Raw genomic sequence first — 25,524 nt, 5'->3', positions numbered from 1 at the left:
TATGAGTGTGCTTACTTTACAAAAAGAAATTAGACAACTTTACTATGTACCAATCCCGCAAGTGCTAATTTTCTTATTATTATGCTCCACAAACACAATACAAATGGACACTTAAGACACTGATTAGCATAATCGCTAACTGTCTTAGCGCTCCGTGCTAAGTAGTAATGTCTCATCAACAAAGAATACAAACAATACAATTGGCTTCATTTTACGTACCTCTGACGGAGACACACTGCATCTAAAAACACTCAACACTCACGAATAATCTGACTCTCGCGTAAATATTATTGATTCAGCAACTAAACCCGAGTGTATCAGTGAACTCTCTTATTATGCAGATAATAATCATATTTTTACTCACTCAGTGTAACACGTAGGCTTGTTGTTTTGCCGAAGGTATCACGGCATTTCCGTTGAAAGTTCAGTCCTTCTTTACAATCTTGTGTAAATCCCTATAAAATATAGCTTTCGCTTATTGCGTCGTACCTGAAAGACTCCGAGAGGAAACGGTCTTTGCTTGCTTTCGACTGCCGTTCAATGAATTTTGTCCAGTTCTGAGTTAGCATCCGTCGTTTTTAAAAACCTTTACCATCACTGTAACCGTTATAGTTTCGCTAACTAGCCGCTCTCACCTCTTCCACATCACTAAACAAAGTAATTATCCACCTATTGACAACTACTGATATGGAAGAGTATTGCATGATTACCAACCACTGGACATCAGACACTCAGCAACAGAACATTTGCTGATTTATTTTCAAAAAACATTTTTACATCAATTAGGTAAAAGTGGATGGTTTTCTATCGAACACCTGACACTGCGCCACGGCACGGTGGTTGAAAAACACAGGTCTAGTCTGCACTCGCCCTGCCCGGTCACACCCTAACCTTACCTACGCATCTTCCCTCTTCCTACCCTATTGATTACTAGGTGTATCACCACCCTTCTTGGTGTCGCTTCGCTTACAGTAGCATATATATTCAATAATGTTTTTGTATAAGGGTGTAACGGTACATGTATTTGTATTGAACCGTTTCGGTACGTGGAGCTCGGTTCGGAACCGAGGCGTACCGAAAAAGTTTCTGACGTAATGTAACCCTTACTTTTCAAGGCTGTGAGTCGATCAGGTTACAGTTTCTTTGTGTGGATTATAGTTACTCCGTCTTTTCTACTATAATGAGGACCAACATGGTAGGACAGTATATAACCCAGAAACGTCAACGGCGCGACAACGTGGCCACCGCGAGAAAGCAGTGAAACGCGGGCGTTAAAGTCGATCAACCAATGCACACCAGTCGCAGTGCGGCCGCGTGTTAGACGCGTCCCAGAAGTGGCTCAACGCGACGCACGTCAAGAGAACGGCAGAGTTTATTATTTGACGTGAGACGCGACCCTCTTGCGTCAAGACTACTACCGATAGCTAGGATAGGGCAGACCAGAAGTCACTCGTGTAAAAATACGGTGGATCCGGTCGATTTTCAAACTAATATGCAATCGTAACCCACTTTTTGAGTCCATCAGATCTCTTGAGTGGTAGATCGGGGCACAGTTGACTTGTCTATGTTGATTTACTGCTGTTTTCTCTGCTATAATAATAACCAACACGGCCCCGTGTTCAATACAAAACCCTCCTACCAGAACAACACAAGTAGGAACTAATATTCACATATGAACTAAAGTTATACAACATAAAATATACAATATAAATGAATACGACATCACATTTGTAAAAGATAAACACATAATAAAATAAATAATAGTCCATTTAAATCAAATAAATTGAAATGAGATAAAATACTTGTAATTAAATAATAAGAATAATACACAGATCCTGCTTACACAATTAAATTTATTAATTTCTGTGTGGCACTTTAACTTGAGAAAATCCACCAATAAAGCTTTTGAAAACCGTTCATAAGGAAAAAAATGATTAATTGAGGCATTTCATTTGTAAAATACATGTTAAAATCTTTGTCATTGGGATTGCTTTTCTCTTTAGCACAGGACTTCTTTTTTCTTCTTTCATGTCTGAAAGGTAAATTGTTGTTGGATTATCTTTAAATACCCGCTACTTTTTGAGCAGAATTCTAGCTTTGTATAGGCTAATGTTCCTATTGTTGAAAGCAAGAAGGTGTGTAATAAACAACTAGCACATTTATATTTTACATTTTGTTTTCTTACTGTACCAAAAACGAACCGAACCGTGATCTCAAAACCGAGGTACGTACCGAACCAGATTTTTGTATACCGTTACACCCCTATTTTTGTATCATCATCTCTCTTGCTTTTTCTTTCCCTCTGTCCCCTTTAAACCATCTTCTCTCCAGCTGCATTCTCTGAATCAACAAAACAATATAAACAACCACAAAGGGAGTATGTCCCAAAATCACTTGTGTCATATTACAAATTTTTTTGCCCTTAAAAAACACTCAGATTTAATATTCAAGCAGGCAAAGCAGCTGGACAGGACAGGTTCAAAAATAAATAAAATAAAATAGTAGTATGAATCCAATCAGTAATGTCCAACCTAGTGCTGATCCAAGTTTGGCCTTGGCAGAGGTCTTTCATCTACTGAGTGCCTTTGTCATTTTAATGTTGGCTAACGTTTCTTTTAAATTCCTCTCCTAAGAGAGACACACAAATAGCCTCCCAGGTGGTGATGTGTTACTAAGTAAGTAATGCCTAGCAGTGATTGCCTTCTTGCAAATTAGGAGTTTCCATTAAGGATCTGGGAAGAGGAAGACAGGGAAGGTTTTCAAAATGTATGATCATGTTTTTTTGTTTTTTTTCCTACAGTGACCCTGAAAGTTTGCCGCTTGGCAAAAACAATCACAAGTTGTTTTTTTTTTTCCCTCTTTTCTTTTTCTGCTGATAAATAGCTAAACAGGAATAAATCAATTTGCAGTGATGGATGAATAAGTAAAAACGCCCCGTAGTCATTTGCCTGTTTGTATTCCGGCCTCATGAAGATGCAAGTGGGGAAGAAATTGCTCCACATAGTCAGGCGCGTGCATGCAAGAGTGTCTACACATGTATTTCCGTAGCACTTATTAGCATTAGGTTACAGCCTGGATACAATAGAAATGGGCGGGCGGAAACAAAGCAAACCCTGAAATCTGTCAGCCATTTGTGCTCACATACTGTACACACATGTCGGGAGTCTTCTGGCACGCTTTAGTGGACCCAGGGAAGTGCTGGTCCAGGGCCTGCTCTGTTCTCCAGGGAGCATCCGCCTCCCCTCCACAACCACCCGCCAACCTCCCAGCCCCTTCCCCCTTCCTGTGCAGTCTGTGGACACAGTATGAGGCGACAAGGTTGCAGAAAAACAAAAAATACAAGCACGTCCTTATGAGTCTACTCAAAGGCGAGGAGAATCATCACAGTGGTAATTGTGTCGAGTGAGAGATCAGAAGAATTATTGGGAAAAAGCAGAAAATCTCGCCGCGGCTTTTGTTACTTTGCCTTCGCGCCGTTTTCCACATTGATCCACCCTTCCATCTGTCATCTTTTGCTCTCGCCCCGTCATCTACTTCTGTTTCTCCTCTCTGCTTGGAAGTTGGATTCAAGAGTGCAGAGAGGAGCCTTCTGGCTCGCGCAGAGAGAAGGGATGAAGCTGTTTATTCATCTGGAGGGTATTAGAGGCATGATTAAGGAGAAGAGGGAGCGGCGAGGCTGATGCGACGTTTGAATCCCTCGTTCATTGGCCGCCGCTGGGATTCGGGCCAACAAAATACAGGAGAAGAATGGCTGGAAAGGAACTTGTGAAATTTCATTCTCTTAGAAAAAAGGACGGTGGAAGTGTCTGTCTAGAGGCTAATTATTAATAAATGCAGGTTCTTTTGGACCTTGGAGAGGTGCCTCTCTCCACCACAGTCACTGAGGGTTCAGAAATCTTGACATTTAAGACAGGGATGCATGAAAATACATCGTCTTGCTTGAGTAGATGCTTGTTTTTTTTCGTGTGCGTGTGTTTTTTCTTGCCATTCCGTGCTGCTCTCCGTGTTTTTGTCTCCCTCCCGGCCTGTCTCCTGTTGTTCTACCACTGACAAGCATGGACGCCTTTGAGGAGATATCAAATAGAGCCTCTGTGTATTAATCAGGGGAAAAACAGAAGTCGCAGGTCAAGAAGCAAGGGGGCAGATGTTGTTTTTGCTGAATGCAGCTGAACTACACGCCTACCAATTTTTTTTCTTTTACACCTTTACTATTTTCTATCATCTAAGGAACCTCACATGTTGTGTGTGTTTATTCATTGGCTGCTGTTGACAGTGATCGTTCACTTCTAGCCACGTCCAGTTCAAATGAATTGGACATCTATTATTAAATATATTATTATCATTGTGGGCATGTCGCTTGAATGTCATGTTTTATTCTGAAACACGTTTTGAGCCAAATGGATTGTGGCCACCCATGTGAGCATTTGCGATAACAATTATTAAAGTCTCTGATTGTAGGCCTGCAATTGTGTTCTGAGCAGATAGGAAGCAAAAATCAATCTTGATAATTGGTAACACCACACACCGTTGTATAATTGCTCAAGGAAATATTTTCCTGACATATGAACATTTGATTTTCAAAACACGTACTGAATTAGCTGACTGAAAACTGTAATGAACACACTGCACAATACGTTACCTCTGAGCTGATGCATTAGTCATATTTACCTGAATAAGTAAAAGAGAGAGGGAATAAACATACACAGTGCACGCAGTGAGCAGGCATTAGGAGCAGCACATAGAATGGATTGCCGGATCTTGCACCTGATCTGCCGCAGTGTTGAGGGAACAACACACTCGCACACAAATACGCGTTCTGCTCACCCCGTCCTCCCTTAGAGCCAGTGCAGTGAGGCGGGCGATGGAGGGGCCATGCTGGGGGACAGATTGTCATCCTCCTCTCTTCCCCTGTGAGGCTCGCTGTGGCCACTGGACAAGCCAAGACCTGCAGGACAGCCTTCTTCCTGTCTGTGCTTTGGCCTCCACCATGGCCAGTTCTGAATGTTGATATTAATGTTAAAGGGAACCACAGACAGAAAGATTTGTAGTTCTTAAAAAAAAAAAATTTTTTTTAATTGTATGAGTTATACTAATTTGATATTCAAACCCCTCTTAATTTTTTCGTTTTTATACATTTTGAAAAATTAGTTTAACTGTGGGTCGCCATTATTGTTGATGACGCAATGTGGTGATTTAACTGGGCAGCACTGCCGTACTTCCACAGTGTCACTCGTTAGCTACATAAACAGGTCGTCGGTTCTACCCTTCAAATTTGAACCCTAGCGGAAAAGTGATGAGCAGGACAGCACTGTTGAAATTTCGCAAAACGAGCAGCAAAAGCAATTAATTGAAAGTTTCCCATGTGACAGATGAGCATTTACACCACAGGACTATACTTCCACGTGACATTCGAGTCATGATTTTCCTTATAAAGCAATCGCAACCCACATGCACTGTCCGTACGGTAGAACCTGAAAGGGAAGCGCAACTGAAAAGAAAGTGCGGTTGGCTTAGCCACGGAATTAAAAAACGCGGGATAGGAATTGCGTAAAATGGTTTATTTAACACACAAAGAAACACGCAATCATGAAAAGGGAGACAAAAAATGGTCCGTGACAGTTGTTTGGGATCATTAAAAAAAAAAAAAACCTTTGGGAAAACTGCAGTGAAAGGCAGACAAACGTAAAAAACAAGGAAATAATGGCACTAACCACGAAGCGATATACAAACAGTTAAATGGCAGCAAGTCAATACAAGCCGTAGACAAACGTAAAAAACAATGAAATAATGGCACTAACCACGAAGGGATATACAAACTGTCAAATGGCAGCAAGTCAATACAAGCCGCCTAGGATCGGTTTAAAGACACTGCTGATGAGTTGGAATTGGATACCAGTACGACGTTGGGAAATCAGCCCACTTCTCCGTAACAAAAAATTCTGACCAGTAGCAGAATGTGACAAAATCATGCCAGTCGTCATACTAGCTTCGCTTGCTAGCTAGCACAGCATTTTTTCCCAGTCCAGGCCAACCGCGTCATCACCCCCAGCGCGCGTAAAACATGGTGCCCTCCGTAGGTCAAAACATGAACTAAACATTAAAGATTTTTAAATCAGTGGCAATGATATGTGTGTTTCTAATAACATATCTTAGTAAAAAAGAACAATTGTGGCTTATTAGAACCTGCAAGTCCTTAAGTCCAAGGTTCCTTTTAACATTATTGTTGAAAACATACTCATGTTTAAGTAGTGCATACATTTAGGCCGCCACTTCCTTTATATGGATAGTCAACGAATAACCGATTAGTTTTGTGATTAGTTGACATATTAATCGGCTCATGTTATTTACTTTAAGTTTCACATTTTGGCTGTAAATAAATGTGCTTTGCATCCAAAAGCTAGATAACTTTATAATTGTTTTTCAAAGCAAAAACAGATGTTTGCAAATTTCTAATTTTGATTCATCAAAGATAATCAGTCTTGCGTCCATCGAGGACTAAAGAAATCAGAGAATATTCACTGTTAAGAGTCTCAAAGAAAAGAATTTGGACAGGTAAACAATGTCTTGAAATGATTAATTACAGTATCAAAATATTTGTTGATTAGTTTACTACTTGATTAGTTGCAGCCCATGTTTATACTACTAATGTGATTTTTTACCTGTCAGCTTCTGTCTGTTTGTGGAAAGTGTAGTGTAGCATGTCTGCCATATGTAATCCATTTTTCATGGCTTCTCGCTATCATAGCCGAAAGAAAAAAAAAATAGTAAATGATAACCAGTCGCCCTACTTTTCCTCGGCTGCGGCCTTCCATTTGTCTAACTTTCCCGGGGTGCCACTGGGGTACTCTGATTTCTGGGACAGTGACCAAGTGTGCCTGTCTGAGCTGGGGGACGTGGTTAATGTGGACAAAGTAGTTGACGCTTTGCCGCTTTCCCTGTGGCAAAGAGGCGGGGCCGTGAGGGTGCTGCTGTAATAGACGCCTAGACCACAAAGTCCAGACAACGCTTGACGTTCATAATCACTGCCAGCCCTCTGACGATGAGTGTCAAGTAGGGCGTTGGTCCTAAAGAAATTAAATAATCAAATCATGCTGTACATGACGAGAGTGTTGCTCAGACATACGCTACTATTTGGGTATCAGAAGAGGTAAATACTGAGATGACACATACGGTTGTCTCGCGGGGGAAAGCTCGCTACTTTTTCTGGAAGAAAAATAATATAAAAAGAAAAGATCATGTCTCTGCATATGAAAGGAGGTCAGAGTGTTACATCAGACAAGTTGTCAGTTTTTTGTTTATTCAATGAATCCCCAATCCCCTGTGTGACAACAAATAGAACTACGCTCTAAACATATCTTATGACAAGCATAGACACAAAGATGTAATAGTTTAGATGAGCGTCAAACTGGAGTCTAGCACACATTGGAAGTAGTGTATGACGATTCAACGTGGATTCATGTGTTACTAACACCGATAAAATAGCATTTGAACTGGTGGCAAAACATCTCCACTTTGTCACATTTATCTGGATCTGATTACCTATTGGCAACGAGATGTAAAAATGAGTTGGGTAAAAAAGTTCTTCACGACCATATGTGTTCTATTCCTTAGGGTGACTGTGCCATCCAGAGAATTAATGTCATGCTCTCTTTAAAATATGCTCATGTATTTTGTTAAGACCCAACTATATTAATAGTGGACATAAATCAAAATGTATCCTCTGGGTTTTGGAGTCCAAAAATGGCAGATGACCTCTTCCCAGATTTAAAGACTTTATTTGAACAGGAGTATTTACTCTGGTAAAAGGTTACTCTGAATGAACACAGAGGAAGCAGAGCACAAAGAACACTTCAGTCTGCTATGAGGAAACCTCTAGACCTGCTAAGAAAAAAAAGAAAAGTTATTACTAGTAGAATAAATATAGATGTTTATATTTTTTAATATAGTGTTTTTGCATGTATAGAACCTAATAAACTGTGCTACATATTGTAAACATGTGAAAATGTTGTGTTTGTTTGTAGTTGTTGTGTTATATAAAAAGTAGGGCTGTCAAACGGTTAAAATTTTTAATCAAGTTAATCACAGCTTAAAAATTAATTATTCGTAATTAATTGCAATTCATACCACCTCTAAAATATGCCATATTTTTCTGTAAATTATTGATGGAATGGAAAGATAAGACACAAGCCGGATATATACATTCAACATACTGTACATAAGTACTGTATTTGTTTATTATAACAATAAATCCACAAGATGGCTTTAACATTATTAACATTCTTTCTGTTAAAAGGATCCACGGATAGAAAGGCTTGTAGTTCTTAAAAGATAAATGTTAGTACAAGTTATAGTAATTTTATATTAAAACCCCACTTCGTTTTAGTTATAATAAAATTGATCAAATTTTCAATCAAAAAAATAAACTAGTAGCTCACGATTGTTGATGTCGCCGACCGGTGACGTCAAATGGGCTTCCTACCGTTCTTCCACAGTGTCTTTAACTGCGTAAGATAGTGATTGAAATACACCACAAGGTGTCAATGGCAAGTTTTAAATTACTTAGAAATCAAGCCAATGAGTTTGTTTTGTCCCTCCACGAACGCCGTAGTTCCCTGTTTCCATTGTACTTCACGGTCATTTGAGTGCTGGCTTCACAACGTACGAGACCTCTGATAGTCTGTATATTGTGACTAAATATTGCCATCCGGTGTAGTTGTTGAGCTAAACGAAATGTTTGAATAGAGTTTGACCAAAGTCTGAGTAAGTTTACGTGTATTTTGCTTAGCTATCTTGATTTGGAATGCAAGCTTTTCTTTATGTGAACATGATTTTTTTGGAGATACAGGAATAATATTTTTGTTGTGCTTTCACTAAATGATACTTATGTTTGTTGTGAAGGAATTGCCGGAGCTTATGCCAATAAACTGCGCGGTCCAATGAACGCCTTTCTCCACTCGCCTTTCTCTGCCTCTTAGCTCTCAATGTGCAAAAAACAGCGTCATTGTAATCTGTTTGAGGCAATGCATGAGCGGATCATTCCGCGCTTGCGTTAAATGCGTCAAATATTTTAACGTGATTAATTTAAAACATTAATTACCGCCCGTTAACGCGATAAGTTTGACAGCACTAATAAAAAGAGAAGACTGAGGTCCATGACCCTTCATGGACTTTACTTTTTCTTCTCCCATTTACTACTAATTGGCTACATTTACATGGACCAAATTACTTTTCAGTTGAGATTAAAATTATATTCGGATTCACTGTTTTCATGGACACTAGAAATACTGATCCAATCAGGATCTATGTTTTCATGCATCAAACCTTCAGTCTAAGGAAGCCAGGATCGCATATTTTTGCATCTGAGTCTGAGCCACCTGATTTTGAGAATCTGCCAAGTCCCGATACCGAAAAAAAAAAAAAAATGGTTCCTGGTGCGTTCTATATATATATATATATATATATATTTAGATTTAGAATTGGAAAGAGATACATATAAGACATGTTAATCCTTTCCCCCCCAAATTATAGTTAAAAAAAAAAAAAACATTTATGTTTATGTATATTTTAATAAATGTTTTTTAAGCACTTCAAATGTAATAATTATGATAGGTTTTATACATGTTACTGTCCCACCGAATTCTTTTAAACAAGTATAACGTAGAAAAATACTTGCCTTTATTAAATTCTGCATTTAGTTAGTCCACTCAAATCTGCACTTGCTTGACAGATGTGGCGTCTTTCAAGTCAGCGAGCCCAGGCAACTATGGCAACATCAAAGCTTCCACAGCTGTCACTCATCAGTAACTTTAACAAGCAGCAAACTGCAGTGCACCAGTTGAGCAAGAAAAGCAGCAGTAGGGGGAGTGAAGGCTGTACATGCATGAGCAGAGAAACATAAATATATTTCTTTAATTAAAAACCAGATCCTTTTCAGCCGATTCTCTGAAAAATCGCGCGATCGGCCCGATTTCTGATCACGTGATTGGATTGCGACATCTCTAGTCAGAACATATTAATTTGACATACACAGATTGAATAAATATACCGGAAAGGAGTATAGGAGTAGAGGAAAGAGCTGTAGTGACTTCCAAGTGAACAAGTTTCGAGCCTTCCTACCGCAAGTCCTTGAACAATTTTAAGAATTTTTAATTTATCTGGGAACCTGTTTGTCTCAGATGCAGACAATTCAGTCTTTAAATCGCTCTGCATCTTCTTTAATCCGGGAATAGCAGAAATGTATATTCAAATGTCAGTGAAATGCGCGGTAAAGATTTTGTTCTGAAATTTTGGTATAAGCGTTTTCATGCTCGCCGATTGGATTACAAATGGACATAAACCACTCTTCTGGTCCGGAATAAAATGTTGATAGGAATGTGTTTGATCGCATCAGAATATTCTGAATGAGTTGTGTACATCAAGAATTTTTATTCCCTTCAAGTTTTTAATCCGGATATATGTGTAACTGACTCCGGTTCTGTAATAAATCTTGACAAGGGGCCACAAAAACCTGAAAAAAAAATCTCATTACAGGGTTAATCTTTGATTGTGCGACCCACTATGTCCTTGGTTGAACTGGGATGTTCAATCATAGTGTTTTTTCTGCAGCAAATTCTGGCATCTCTTAGGTACTCAAATTTTGAAGAGTGTTTTTCCATCATATTTCAAAGGATGACATCAGGGCCATTTGACTTTAGAGATAAATAGTACTATGGCTGCAGTTAGAGATTATTTTAGTAGTCGATTCATCAATGAACTAGTTAGTTCAAATAATCGAGTAATCGGATAAGGAACAATAAAAAATTAAAATATAATTAAATATAATAATTGAACTGAACCTCAAATGGTATAAAAATAAATAAATGAATGAAGATCTAAAGTACAACAAAAGAACAATTGGCCAACTTACAAAGCAAAAGTCCGCTAGCTTAACTGCTATTAAATGATAACATTATTTTTTGCTCTGAATGCAATGCTCTTAACAAATCTTTCAAACACAAATTCCCACAAAAAATGCAAAATAATAATCTAAATTAAAAAAAACATTAGGTTAAACAAAAACTTAGCTTATGTTGGTCTTAACAGTGAGACCATCAGCAAACAACACAAATGTGTTGTTTGCTGATGACAGGAATATTTTTCACTTAGGGAATAGCATATTACAATTGCAGGGGGAAATAATAACAGAAATGAACAAATAAAAAATATGGTTTAGTAATAATAAATTATCATTACATTTAGAGAAGACAAAAATAATATTATTTGGGAACTGTAAAAACGATGCACAGTTGAAGATAATAGTAGATGGGATAGAAATTGAGAGAGTACATGAAATGAGGTTTTTGGGGGTAATTATTGATGAAAAACTTAACTGGAAACAACATATCAAACACATACAGGGCAAAATTTCGCGGAATATTGCAATAATAAATAAAGCAAAGTGGGTATTAGATTCCCAATCACTCCACACTCTATATGGTTCACTAGTCTCTCCTTACTTGCAATACAGTGCCGAAGTATGGGGCAATAATTGCAAAACTTCGCTATATTCAGTAAATGTACTGCAGAAAAGGGCATTACGGATCATACACAAAGCTGGTTATCAGGATCATACGAACACACTAGGGTTGTTCCGATCATGTTTTTTTGCTTCCGATCCGATCCCGATCGTTTTAGTTTGAGTATCTGCCGATCCCGATATTTCCCGATCCGATTGCTTTTTTTTTTTTCGCTCCCGATTCAATTCCAATCATTCCCGATAATTGTTCCCGATTATATACATTTTGGCAATGCATTAAGAAAAAAATGAATAAAACTCGGACGAATATATACATTCAACATACAGTACATAAGTACTGTATTTGTTTATTATGACAATAAATCCTCAAGATGGCATTTACATTATTAACATTCTTTCTGTGAGAGGGATCCACGGATAGAAAGACTTGTAATTCTTAAAGGATAAATGTGACTTTGTATATTGTGACTAAATATTGCCATCTAGTGTATTTGTTGAGCTTTCAGTAAATGATACTGTAGCCATTTAACTTCTGCCCAAATGCATGATGGGAAGTGCAACCATGACTGTGCGTCGTGGTACCAATTGATATATCTTCTCTGTGTTGGGAAATAACATAGGGTGTTAAGAAAAAGATCATCTACTACCTTTCTTCCCCACATTGTTTACCATCGATTATTCTAATCGTTGGGAGAGGGATTGTAAGGCTTTAGCCATATAAAAAAGGCTCCAAAGGCTGCCAAAATTCACTCTACTCATTTTACGCTGCCTTTAAGCTCTATATACTGTATGGGTAAAACGGCGCCATTATAGAATGAACGCGACAATGCGTGAGTGGGTCGTGCAGCGCATAGGTTATTGTGTTAAATATTGTAACGTGATAAATGTAAAAAATATTAATTTTCGCCGTTAACGCGATAAATTCGATAACCCTACCTTAAGCTTAAACTAAAGACTCTGGAAGAGTTTAACACATTATGTCTGTAACGTTAAATACAATTAGAAAACGATTTAATTAAAATATATATATATATTAAAAAAAGGCATGTCCGATATTTTTTTGCCGATTCCGTTACTTTGAAAATGAACCTCCTAACTGTCCAGACCCCTGGCTGGATAGATGTCCTCGCTGCTACCCCCGTCTCATCTGGCTAGATGGACCTCTTCTTGCTCCTTTACTCCACTGCATTTTTACGGACTGTAACTTCGCCTGCTAATTCCCCTTAGCAGTTCTGGGGTTCCTGTCTATCCGTCCTGGGAGTGGATCTCTCCTGACTGTGGTACTCCCCGAGGTTTCTCAATTTTCTCCCAATTGACTCTGGAGTTTTTGGGGTATATCCTTGCCGGCATGGAGGGTCTTAAGGATAGGGGATACCCAGGACTTGAACTGTATCTATTCATCTTTGTTGCTTCATTTCTAATTGTGTATCATATTGCCTCTGCAAAGCCCTTTGAGACATCTGTTGTGATTTAGGGCTATACAAATAAAATGGAATTGAATTGAATTGAAATGACGTGATTGAACCCGATCGATGGGACAGCTCTAGAACACACTATTTCATAAGTCAAAATTGCTCAAGCTTTCGGATATCGTACAATACCAAACAGCACAAATAATGTTCAAAGCTATAAGAAATTTATTACCTCAGAATATTCAGCAGTTCTTTACAAACTACGAAAAAAGTTACAATTTACGGGGATATTGGGACTTCAAAGAACCCAGATTTCGGACGACAAGGAAAAGTTTTTGCATATCAGTATGTGGGGTGATACTACTGAAGAAATTTCGTGTGGATTTAAAACAATGTATAAATATTGGACAATTTAAGAAACTGTATAAAGATAAGATTTTCAAAAAATATAAGGATGAGGGAGATATGGATAACAACTAGGGAATTGTAGTTATTGGGATATGGGACATTGCGGTCATTTATTCATTTATTTATGTTTTCTGGGCCTGATTAATGGACTGGGGTTTTGCAACATTTGTGTATAGGTAATATGCAGGGTTATATGGTGAGATTGTATATGTGTTAAACAAGAATGTATATATTTAAATGTAAGGAATGGAACTGATATGTCAGGACTTAAGGACAAGGAGTGGGAGTGAATAAGTTTTTACTTCTCGCTCCTTTTCGAATAATTTTTTTGTTTTTCTTTTTTTTCAGTATTGTCACCGATTATTGGTACCTATGTATTAAGTATTCGAAATAAACGTGTTCAATCAAAAAAACAGTGAGCAGTTGGATTCAGCAATATGAAATGAGTTATGTCATATTCACTGTTGCCACTAGAGGGCAGTGTATCCACCCAAATCAATACAACTAAATGCAAACACTTTCAAAACAAACCATCGAATCGTTTTTCTAATCGAGTTAATCGATTAATCATTGCACTAAATAGTACCCACACTTGAATTCTGGATAGTGGTTGAGCTTCTAAATGTGTGTGTTATTTTTTTCCTGAATATCTGTATTACTTTGAGACTTCACAGAGATCCGCATCATTTTTCCTAATGGAATACACTTCAACATTAGGACTTCATCTTGAGAATACAAAAATATTTCTCGCCTGGAATCCTCATGTTGACATGCGAGCCACAACCTCACCACCTAGGTGGTAGTCTGTGCTCAACTGAGTGCCTTTCCAGTTGTTCTGCTTGTTTTGCTGTCATGTAAGTAAGGGCTAGGATCTCATCTCCCCAGCTAATGTACGGCTATGGTTCGTTCCCCGTGGCTTGGGTTGTTTTGTTCCACACAGGAGACATTTAACTGAGTGAGTAGTAGGAGGTGGTGGTGGTGGTGGCGTTGTGGGGGTAGGGACACAACTCCCAAAGAGGGATAGGCCTTAAGATGGAGGTCTTCCTCCCAGGATGTGACAGTCTGTTGGCTGAAGGATGCTCAGGAAGGCCTTGGCAGTCCAACAAAGACAGCCCTTCAGCTGCAGGGTGTAGTTTTTCAGGCCCCAGCATCCCCTTTGGCAGCAGCACAGAGAGCGCTGGCGTGCACAGGCCCCCGGCCCGAGAGACTGGGAAGTAAGGCCCGTTCTTTTATTTACTCAGGCTGCTGCTGAGGCCTGGGCATTTCTTGTCAGGGTGAAGAAGGGGAAAAAAACAAGTCTGTCTCTTTCTTTCCTCTACCGGTCTCCTGAGGAAGGATTGCGCTTTCATCCACCGTTGTTCACATACTTGTTTTGGCCATTGGACTTCTATCTCTGTTTTCTGTGTATGTGTGGGAGAGAGTGAGAGAATGAACCTGCATTAAAAAAAAAGAATATTCTCAGATTTTTTTCCATTGTCCTGCCACAACAACAAAGAATTAAGTCACTATGTGTTTACAACGGTAGAACCTTTCAGCCACAAGAGATATGTATTGTTAATAAATAATACATAGTGCGAATGCTTTGTCGAACCTCAGGTTTATTTGGGCATTGATTACATTTTTTCCCATTGTAAATAATGGAAACAGAAATATTTCGTTACCTAAAAAACTTTTGCCATAAAAAAAATATATATATGGCGGAAAACACTCAGGTGACTTGAAGTTCCGCTCTGAGACCCCCAATTTGGCCAAATTTCAAAATTTTCCGATATGCATGTGTGATACATCATTGGAAAGCTTAAAATCTCTATTTTCTGGGGGAAGAAAAATTTTGAACAGGAGGGCATTTAAAAAAAAAAAAAAAAAATTTTCTTGAAACAGCAAAACCCTATCTGGAGGCAAGAACACGCGAGAGCAGAATTACAGACGCCATGACTTTAACGAGATATTATCGCGTACTTACCTTGTTCCGATCCAAAAACTCCATGTAGAGTGAATCACTGAGTGTCAAGACACAGTTGTGAATGCCCACAGCTGGATTTTTGGGGGATTTTAAGAGTATAACATGTCAGTATAACAAGGGTCGCGATGCAGAAATCGCAGACATCAAGGAGTGATCGAGATTTTCTTTTTCATATATTTACCCCTTTAAACAATTTTTTCAATTTTTCTATGTTTGGATCGACTATTTATCATTTAACATGTCGGAGAAAATACGACAATCACAAAAAAAAAAAAAAAAATACAATTAAGCGATAGTTATGAGGTAGATATCCGTGACTCTTTTACAGACGCCATTTTTTTCATTGTGACGTAATTTGTTTAAAAGTTTAAAATATGCGAGTGAATAATTTTTTAAAGGCGTTTTTTTTTTAACGAAATATTAGACATCAATTAATGATTCTAAGCTAAAAATGACAGATATTTTCAATAAAAATTACAATGAATTACCTTAGTTTTATGGCTGAGTTAAAACAAAAGCGGTTGCGCGACATCTGTAAACGGGCGTTTTCAGGGTAAAACGGACAAATTAAAAATAGTTCGGGGGCTTAATGCGCCATGAATCTGCTATGGCAGCATATAGACATATTGTTCTATCAAACACAACAGTTGTTTTGGCTTTAAATACAGCAGTTTCTTTTAAAGAGGAGTGCAAGAGCAGAAACTGCTTTTTCAGTCTTGTCTGTGTTTTCCGCCATATATATATATATGTATATATTCCCGCTGGATTTTTCAATGTATTGTTTTAACATTCTTAAGTTTTAAACAATATTTAAAGAAGTTATCCAAAGTACTGCAGTCTAACTGACTAACTTGACTGCTGTTGAAGTGCTTTTTTTTTGTGTGTGTATTTTGGTGACCCCTTATTAGACTGAACTTTAATTCAATGAATAGGTACATTTTGCTAACCCCCCAAAAAGCCATACAGTACATCAGTTTTAATCTTTGTTCTTTGATTTAGCACCCACATCTAGAGTTTAAAAATGCATGTTTTTGTGCGGTTTTAGGGTTAGGGTGTTATAATTCAGTCTGATTCTGAATTGCACAGCAGTGTTGTTTTTGGCAGCGCTTTTAATTTTTTGTCTAAGGCTTTTGGAGGAAAATACGTCATGGTCTTAGTCATATTTTAGTCAATTCAAAATTTGTTCTTCTTCGTCTAGTTTTAGTCGATGAAATCATACAATTTTCATCTAGTTTTAGTCACCATGTACTCAAAATGTTTTCATCTGTAAAATTCAAAAGTTTTAGTCGAAAAATAAAAAAAATTCCAACAATTTCGAATGAACATAGACGGACGAGAACATACTGTTACCTCTACAAGGACAACGCCAACTTCGTGATGATAATACACATTCAGCAGGAAAAGTTTTACATTATTTTCAATCAAACCCACTTAAAGCCATGAACTGTAATAGGGCTGCAGCTATCGATTATTTTAGTAGTCAATTAAACTATCAACTAGTTAGTTTGAATAATCGAGTAATCGGATTTGGAACATTTAAATTTGCTGAATAAATTTTAGATGCTTGCAAAGATTGCACATTCAAAAGGGCGAGCACAAAAATAAAATTCTCGAGTTTTTCTTCAAACTATGCAGAATTGCACTTTCATTTGCATAGCAAAGGTCCGCTAGCTTAAATGGTGTAAAATGCTTAAAAAAAAAAAAAGTTTTTTTTAACAATGCTCTTAACAAATCGTAAAACACATTCCCACAAAAACAGCAATGCATTAAAAAACATATTGGCTTATGTCGATCTTAACAGGGAGCAGGTCGCTTAAGCCATGTAAAATGAGTTATGTCATATTCACTGTTGCCACTAGAGGGCAGAGTATCCCCCAAATCAATAAAACTAAATGCAAACTCTGTCAAAACAAACCATTATAACATCACTGATTAAACAAATACTCAAAACAGCTAAATTTGATTCGAAGGTTTTTTTTCTAATCTAATTCCTCGAGTTAATCGATTAATCGTTGCAGCAAAAAACTGTAGTACAAAAAAAGTTGTCCGAGTATTTAAGAGGACGCTTGCCACGCTAAAGTTGTAGCTAATGCTAAGGCGAATGCTATGCTAACGTGTCGGGTTACATTTTGTGTGTGATGATCACTCAGTACACATCTTTCAAGGCTAAAGCAACATTGCATATTCTCTCTTACCCAGATAAGAGAACAAATATTACTATGTGTTTCCAAACGGGCAAGATGGAGCGCAGCCTAGCTTGAAACACATCCTAAACTCCGGTGAGGACAGTGAGGGAGTCTGTTGTCGTCTCCTTGGACGAAAACTGACTTTCGTCTCGTTATGTCCTAGACATTTTCAGCTCGTCATGCTCATGGAAAAATTGTTCGTCGACGAAATATTTTTGTTATCGTCATTGTTGACGAAGACAACACTGTTGAACAGTCTGAGGTTTTTAACTTTACAGTCCCCAGGTAAACCCTGGCCTAAATGGATATTTTCAACATCAAGGATAGTCAACTCAAGAGACATATTTTTTTGCTGAGGAAATATGTTAGATTTTTTTTTTGTAAATCAATCAGTTTTTTTTTTCTGATTAATATGTTTGTTGGAATCAACGTTGTACCTCATCGCATGTTTGACTTTCAATGCTATTTTGCCATGAAAATGTTTTGTCCAGTTACAGTTTCTCAACTATCAGACGCATTTGACTTTAGCTGTATGTTTTTCCATAAAACTGTTTAAAAAATTAGATCAGGTTCTGAATTAAACAAGTTCAAAGTGTTTGACTTTAGACTAAAATACTATTTTCCTCCTTAACATTTCTTTCCCAACTGGACATCCGTTTTCCTGCAATCTTGCTTTGACATGCCAGAATATTACCAGCAAAAGTATGATCATTCATTCTCTTTGCTGAAGACATGATATCCTTTCAAATTGATATTTATGTGTCCTTTGAGTAATGGCGCTAAATAAATAATTGACATCAAGCAAATGAGCTAACAATGGAACGACAGCTTGACAATGACCCAAGGCAAGCGCATCCTCATTTAGGATCGTCGAATTTCATTTAACCTTGTATACGGATCCATTTGTTTGTTTGTTTTATAGCGTTGTCTTCAAGCCAATATGTTTGACTGTAAGGCATTGGTCGGGGTCATTCTTCATGCACTGTCTCCATGGCAGAGGGAGAGAGGGCAGATCCGCCCCCTCTGTGGAGGAGGGCATTGCACTGAGTCAGCCACCCTCCCGCAAAGCAAAGACAGAGGCTCGTATGGAGGCTTCCAAACCATGCGAGGTTTGTACCTAGAGAGAGATGCGTCGAGTGGGCGCTTCGCCAGCGGTGGAAGGTAGCTATTCGGGAGGGCAGCGGTGTTGAGGTGGGCTCCTTTTCAGCAGTTTACGGTGGGGGTGGGGACAAGGGAATGGCCTCCTCCGACTGCATCTGTTTCCTGAAGATAGGCCCTGATGGGGGGCAAGTGTTCAGAGAGGGCATGATATCCTGATGAAGGGCAGATCACATTGTAAAAACAACAGCAAAGGGAAGAGAAAAAGACACTCGGTTTTGTCAGCTCAACTCTTTCCAGGTTGGCTCCTGCAAAGAGCTTTTCCTTCACCGCGTCCTCTCCTCCCCTCATAAATCTTTGCAGTTTCCTCTTGTTTTTCCATTTCTAAGTTTTGACCTTTTGACAGAGCTTTTTCTGAAAGGGTTGGGATTACGCTGTTTCATTTAGGTAAGGAAGTCGAGAGCACTTGAAATTGGACAGCAGGAAGAAGTGGCCTGTAACCTTTTGAACTTGGGGAAATGGTGTTTTCCAGTTATGTTACTGTACAATGCAACAGTGTGCTGGAATGTCAGCATATTTGCCTGTCGGGAGACCATCAAGTATTTGTAACACATATGGGAGCAGTATTGTCGGTGTCCCCAGTGATTCTCTACACCTGCTTGCCCTTGAATAAGTGAGGCTATTCACACAGGGATTTTCAAGAAGTAATTTTCCACAAAAACATAAATATCAGTGCAACAGATGGCGCTCTTCCGCTGACTGTAAAACAATTTTAGCCAGTCAAAAACCTAAGGAAAGAGGAATAAATGGTATGGAGTTATTCCTGAATATTATGATAATTGAAAAAAAAAATCCGCTTACCTAACTAGCTGTACCAAATTTTTAGCATCATTTTAACACTTGTACGCATCTGGGATGTAGGCTACCCAGCTACCTGTGGAGATGCTGACCATTTATACTAGTTCTTTTATGCACTGCGGTGGAGATGTTCAATAAGAGTCGGTAATACTTTGTATTCATTTTGGGATTTTGTCCCATAAGATTAGCAAAAGTACAAAAATACAAAGTACAGTTGAGAATTGGAGTACAGTGCTCGAGTCACATTCCTTTGTGATGTGATGAGTCCAGAGGAGAGCCCCGCACTGCTGGGCAATAAATAATGTCTGTGACTCTGCTAATGCGTGGCTTTGACCTAAGGTGGATCAGTTTGACCTAAGGTGGATCAGTTAGTTCGAATAATCGAGTAATCGGATTAGGAACATGAAAAGCGTTGCAGAATAAATTTTAGGAGATGTTGCTGAAATTGCACTTTCAAAATAGCCTTAAATGCGAATACATAATAAAATTCCGTAGTGTTTCTTCAAACAATGCAGAATTGCACTTTCATTTAAAAATAAATTAAAATTCCTACGCCTAGCTTCAAACAGTATAAATAATAAATAAATAAATGAGGATGTAAGTATGACAAAATAACAACTGGCTAACTTGCATAGCGAAAGTCCGCTATCTTAAATGCTATAAAATGCAAAGTTCTTTTTTCTTTTTATATAATGCTCTTAACAAATCGTTCAAACACATATTCTCACAAAAAAAAATTCGGAATGCATAAAAAACATATTAGCTCAAACAAAAACTTGCCTTATGTTGGTATTAACAGGGAGCAGCTGGATTCAGTCATGTTAAATGAGTTGTCATATTCACAGTTGCAAGTAGAGGGCAGTGTATCTACCAAAATCAATAAAGACTTTCAAAACAAAAAAATACAACGCCACTCTAATTGAACCGATCCTCGAAGCAGCAAAATTTGATTCAAAGCTTTTTTTCTTATCGAATTACTCGAGTTAATCGATTAATCGTTGCAGCACTAAAACTCTGCATCGATTATTCCATGAGGAGTAATCCTTCACTAGCCACTCATCTCTCGCCACTTTCAATCAGTGACGCTAATATGGCCACACGTCCAATTACCTAAATGTGCAAAGCCCTGAATAAATGTCCTCTTAACCGTTTCGTCCAGTGTTGGTTCTTCTGCCTGAAGGTTTTTAAATATTACTCAAAATTTCTTTCAAAATTTTTTTTGTAGGTTTGCATGTGTGAAAATAGCAAAATGCACCCGTGAATTTGATAGCCTTTGGAACCTTTTTGACATGTTTTTAGACACTGTCCGCTTTCTTTCCTCCTCTGTGCAACAGCCATTTTTTTCAAACATTATCATTTGCCTTACAGCTTTGCATGCTGATAAATATGATAATAACGTTCATCCTATAATCGGATATGTATTGACTGATGTTCTGAATGCTCAACTTTTCATGAAAATCATTTGTCTCGCGGCGGAGACTTCCTAAAGGCTTTGCACGGCTGTGGTCAAAATTGCACATTTAATCTTCTCTCCCACTCCCACCAGTGCAAAATTTTTCGTATGCATTTAATCTTGCTGTAAGGTTTTTTCAATAGCACTTGCTTTTTTTCTGTCTTTTTTTGTAATTATTAGCTTTTAGTCTTTGTTCAGAAATAATAGAAATGTTCTAATTTACCTCATGCCAGGCTTTCATCCTCAAGTGCACCCACTGTCTTGCTTTGGCTTTAAATGTCAGAAATTGTGTTATGAGTCACAGTTGGCGAAGCCATTACACGGCCACATACAAGGTTAATTGTGGTAAAAGTATTTCTTCTAATTATCTTCTCTAATTATACTTTAAATTGTGTGTTTTAGGGTAACTTTTTGGATAACACCTACAGGGAGGCATTGTTCAGTGCTATTTAAAATACATAAAAATTCACACAATACTTGTAATTAACATAACTGACAACACAATGGTGACCCTTCTTTTACTGTACATGCAAATGAAAAAAACTAATGGGTTACTACCATGTAGTACATGTGTGTACGGCCCTCCCCCAATGACCTCACTGACAATCTCCTCTCTATTTCTATTTCTTTTCCAGACGGTGCAGACATTGAGGACGACCCATCATGTTCTTGGCCAGCCTCATCTCCCTCCAGTAAGGATCAAACATCTCCGGGACAGTGTGAAGACTATGATTTTGGAGAGGATGAAGGGGGACCAGGCCTGCCATACCCGTGCCAATTCTGCAACAAGTCGTTCAGCCGCCTGAGCTTCCTAAAACGGCACGAGCAAAGCCACGGCGACAAGCTTCCGTTTAGCTGTACCTTCTGCAGCCGTCTGTTCAAGCACAAGCGCAGCCGCGATCGACACGTCAAGCTGCACACTGGTGACAAGAAGTACCACTGTGGCGAATGTGACTCAGCCTTCTCCCGCAGTGATCACCTGAAAATCCACATGAAAACTCACGCCTCCAACAAACCCCACAAGTGCCCCGTCTGCCGCCGAGGCTTCCTCTCGTCAAGTTCACTGCATGGCCACATGCAAGTGCACGATAGGGGCAAAGAGGGCGGCGGCTCGAGCCTCTGTCGAGTTGATGACTGGAAACTGAAAGAGACGCGTAAGTGCAGCCGTTGTGAGGAAGGCTTTGATGTCCCAGAAGATCTTCAACGGCACATTGCTGAGTGCCACCCTGAGTGCTCCCCATCAGAGGATGGAGGCTTGGGTGCCACCCTTCAGTGCATCTATTGCCACGAGCCCTTCGGTGATGAGGGAACCCTGCTGACTCATATCGATCAGGCTCACAGCCGTGACCGGAAGAGCCACTCCTGTGCTATATGCTCTGAGCACTTTTTGTCTGTTGAAGACCTTTATGCTCATATGGACATCCATCAACTCCCTGAATCTAGCAACCATAGTAACAGCCCTTCTTTGCTAACTGTAGGATACACCTCTGTCTCAAGCACCACTCCAGACTCAAACCTCTCTGTTGACAGCTCAACAATGGTAGAAACAGCGCCGCCTGTCCCCAAAACACGGGGCCGGAGGAAGCGGGCTGCTCATAACGCATCAGAGACAGGGGGAAGGGCGGCCAAACAGCCAAAGGTTTCTTACAGTTGCATGTACTGCAACAAGCAAGTGTTCTCTAGTTTGGCTGTTCTTCAAATTCACCTGCGGACCATGCACCTGGACAAGCCGGAGCAGGCGCACACATGCCAATTTTGCTTGGAGGTCCTGCCGTCATTGATAAATCTAAATGAACATCTAAAGCAGGTACACAATGCTGAAAGCCATCCAGCCCTGCTAGCTGGCTTGCCGGACTCCCTCCTTCAGTGCAACTTCTGCCCCGAGATACTGAGTGATCTCAATGCCCTGCAGGAACATATCCGCTGTTCTCATGGCTTTCCAAGTCCCGTGGCCAAAGAGAGCAATGCCTTCTTTTGTCCCCAATGCTTCATGGGCTTCTTGACAGAGACGACCTTGGAAGAGCATGTTCGTCAGACTCATTGTGACGGGGGTAGCCTGCGTTTTGACTCTCCTTTGGCTGTCACTCCCAAGGAGCCTATTGTAGAGGTATACTCTTGTTCATACTGCACTAATTCACCCATATTCAACAGTGTTCTGAAGCTCAATAAGCACATCAAAGAGAACCACAAGAATATTCCTCTTGCACTCAACTACATCAACAATGGAAAGAAGACATTGCACTCCCTCAGCCCATCGTCTCCAATAACCGTAGAGCAAGCAAGCATGCTCAAACAGGGTGGCTCAGCCACACGTTCTACTAGTGAATTCATATGTAACCAGTGTGGGGCCAAGTATACCAACTTAGATCTTTTTCAGACTCACCTAAAGACACACCTGGATGGCCTGCAGCCTCAACTCACCTGCCCTCAGTGCAACAAAGAGTTCCCAAATCAGGAGTCTCTGCTGAAGCATGTCACCATTCACTTCACAATCACCTCCACGTACTACATCTGTGAGAGCTGTGACAAACAGTTCACATCTGTGGATGACCTGCAGAAGCACTTGCTGGACATGCATACCTTTGTGTTCTTTCGGTGCACATTGTGTCAAGAGGTGTTTGACTCAAAGGTGTCAACCCAGCTCCACTTAGCTGTAAAACATAGCAATGAGAAGAAGGTGTACCGCTGCACCTCCTGCAACTGGGACTTCAGGCACGAGACAGATCTGCAGTTACATGTCAAACACAGCCACCTGGAAAACCAAGGCCGCGCCCACCGTTGCATCTTCTGTGGGGAGTCATTTGGGACGGAGGTGGAGCTGCAGTGCCACATCACCACCCACAGTAAGAAGTACAACTGCCGCTTCTGCAGCAAGGCTTTCCATGCGATTGTGCTTTTGGAAAAACATTTGCGGGAGAAACATTGTGTGTTTGAGGGAAAAGCTCAGAACTGTGGTGCTAACGGCTCTGCTGTAAGTGGGGTGGACGGTCATCCGAAAGATGAAGCAGAGTTGCAAGGCCTTCTAACTAACAGCCATGGGACAGGGACCACAGGAGGATCTGTAGTGGAGTCCCAGAACAGCCACGATGGAAGCGAGGAAGAGGTAGAGACTGCCGAGCCCATGTATAGTTGTGACATTTGCGGGGCTTCGTACACAATGGAATCTCTTCTCACAAACCACCAGCTGAGGGACCACAACATTCGCCCAGGCGAGAGCGCCATGATGAAAAGGAAAGCTGAAATGATCAAAGGAAACCACAAGTGCAACGTATGCTCTCGCACCTTCTTTTCTGAGGCTGGGCTAAGGGAACATATGCAGACGCACCTTGGGCCAGTCAAGCACTATATGTGTCCAATCTGCGGGGAGCGTTTCCCCTCTCTGCTCACCCTGACCGAACACAAGGTCACCCACAGCAAAAGTCTGGATACAGGCAGCTGCCGCATATGTAAGATGCCTCTCCATAGTGAGGAGGACTTCCTAGAGCACTGTCAGATGCACCCCGACCTAAGGAATTCACTGACGGGTTTCCGGTGCGTCGTGTGCATGCAAACGGTCACCTCTACATTGGAACTCAAGATTCACGGTACCTTTCACATGCAAAAAACAGGGACAATGTCTGCCAGCCAATCCATTGGTCGCGGCAATGCCGTATCTCACAACCAGCAGCTCCATAATGTCCAAAAACCATTTAAGTGTGCCTCCTGCTTGAAAGATTTCCGTTCAAAGCAGGATCTAGTCAAATTGGACATCAACGGCCTGCCTTATGGACTTTGCGCATCTTGTGTGGCCAACGCTGGTTCAAAGAGCTCCAGCCCAACGATGAATGGAGGCAGGCAACAGCAGCAACAGGCGGGTGCCTCCACTCCAGCGCCAAACGCCGCTCAATGGATTCAGGGAGAGAGTCTCAGCCCAGGCGAAGGAAAAGGCAAAGCTGTCTCTTCGTCATCATCGTCCTCTTCCACATCCTCAGCAGCGGCCACAAAAACACGGTGCTCGAGCTGCAATGTGAAGTTTGAGACCGAGGCAGAATTGCAGAACCATGTCCAGAGTGTGCACGCAGGGGACAACAGCAGCGGGCAGCTAAAGACACCCCAAATGTCCCCTATGCCCAGATCCAGTCCATCACAAACTGAAGAGGTACAGTGGCTATATTTGTATGAAGGCTCATTTTGCACTGATTTATTTCGATACCAAGAATAGTAATTTTTTTTCTCTTGATCATATTAACAGAAGAAGACATACCAGTGCATCAAATGTCAGATGGTCTTCTACAGCGAATGGGACATCCAAGTTCATGTGGCCAACCATATGCTTGGTAGGAGGTCATTTTGTTTTGTGTATGTGTGTGTGCGTTTTTGCTTGGTCACTCTAAATACATTGACTGCTATAACTTCACGTACTTCAGTAATTTTAAACATTTGGTCTGATGTCCTTTGTAATGGGGAACAGAATTGCGAGACCCCTATTTAATTTACACCGTTTTAAACATTCATCTTTGTAAGCATTGACACATTACATTTTGAACTAACAGGCAACAGACTAGTGGCTGATTGCTTAGCACTACATTTGTCTAATTTAGCTGTATGCAGCTTGGGTTCAGTTACCACTCACCGAAGGTGTGAATGAAGTA

The 25,524-nt window shown here is 40.0% G+C and overlaps 1 protein-coding gene across 5 annotated transcripts in view; it reads left to right on the top strand.

Moving 5' to 3' along the window:
• Positions 1 to 25,524, top strand: part of LOC130930327 (zinc finger protein 521-like) — a 234,135-nt gene that overhangs the window by 79,956 nt on the left and 128,655 nt on the right. For all 5 annotated transcript variants that reach the window (XM_057858214.1, XM_057858213.1, XM_057858211.1 and 2 more), the window contains 2 exons: positions 21,529 to 25,031; positions 25,125 to 25,209. In XM_057858214.1, the coding sequence (XP_057714197.1) occupies positions 21,885 to 25,031; positions 25,125 to 25,209 (3,232 nt within the window). In that variant the 5' untranslated portion in view covers positions 21,529 to 21,884. The remainder of the gene's footprint in view (positions 1 to 21,528; positions 25,032 to 25,124; positions 25,210 to 25,524) is intronic.

The sequence above is a fragment of the Corythoichthys intestinalis genome, chromosome 14 (assembly GCF_030265065.1).
Source record: "Corythoichthys intestinalis isolate RoL2023-P3 chromosome 14, ASM3026506v1, whole genome shotgun sequence".
Taxonomy (NCBI): domain Eukaryota; kingdom Metazoa; phylum Chordata; class Actinopteri; order Syngnathiformes; family Syngnathidae; genus Corythoichthys; species Corythoichthys intestinalis.
The sequence above is the reverse complement of the archived record's forward strand: the minus strand, read 5'-3'. Positions and strand labels throughout refer to the sequence as shown.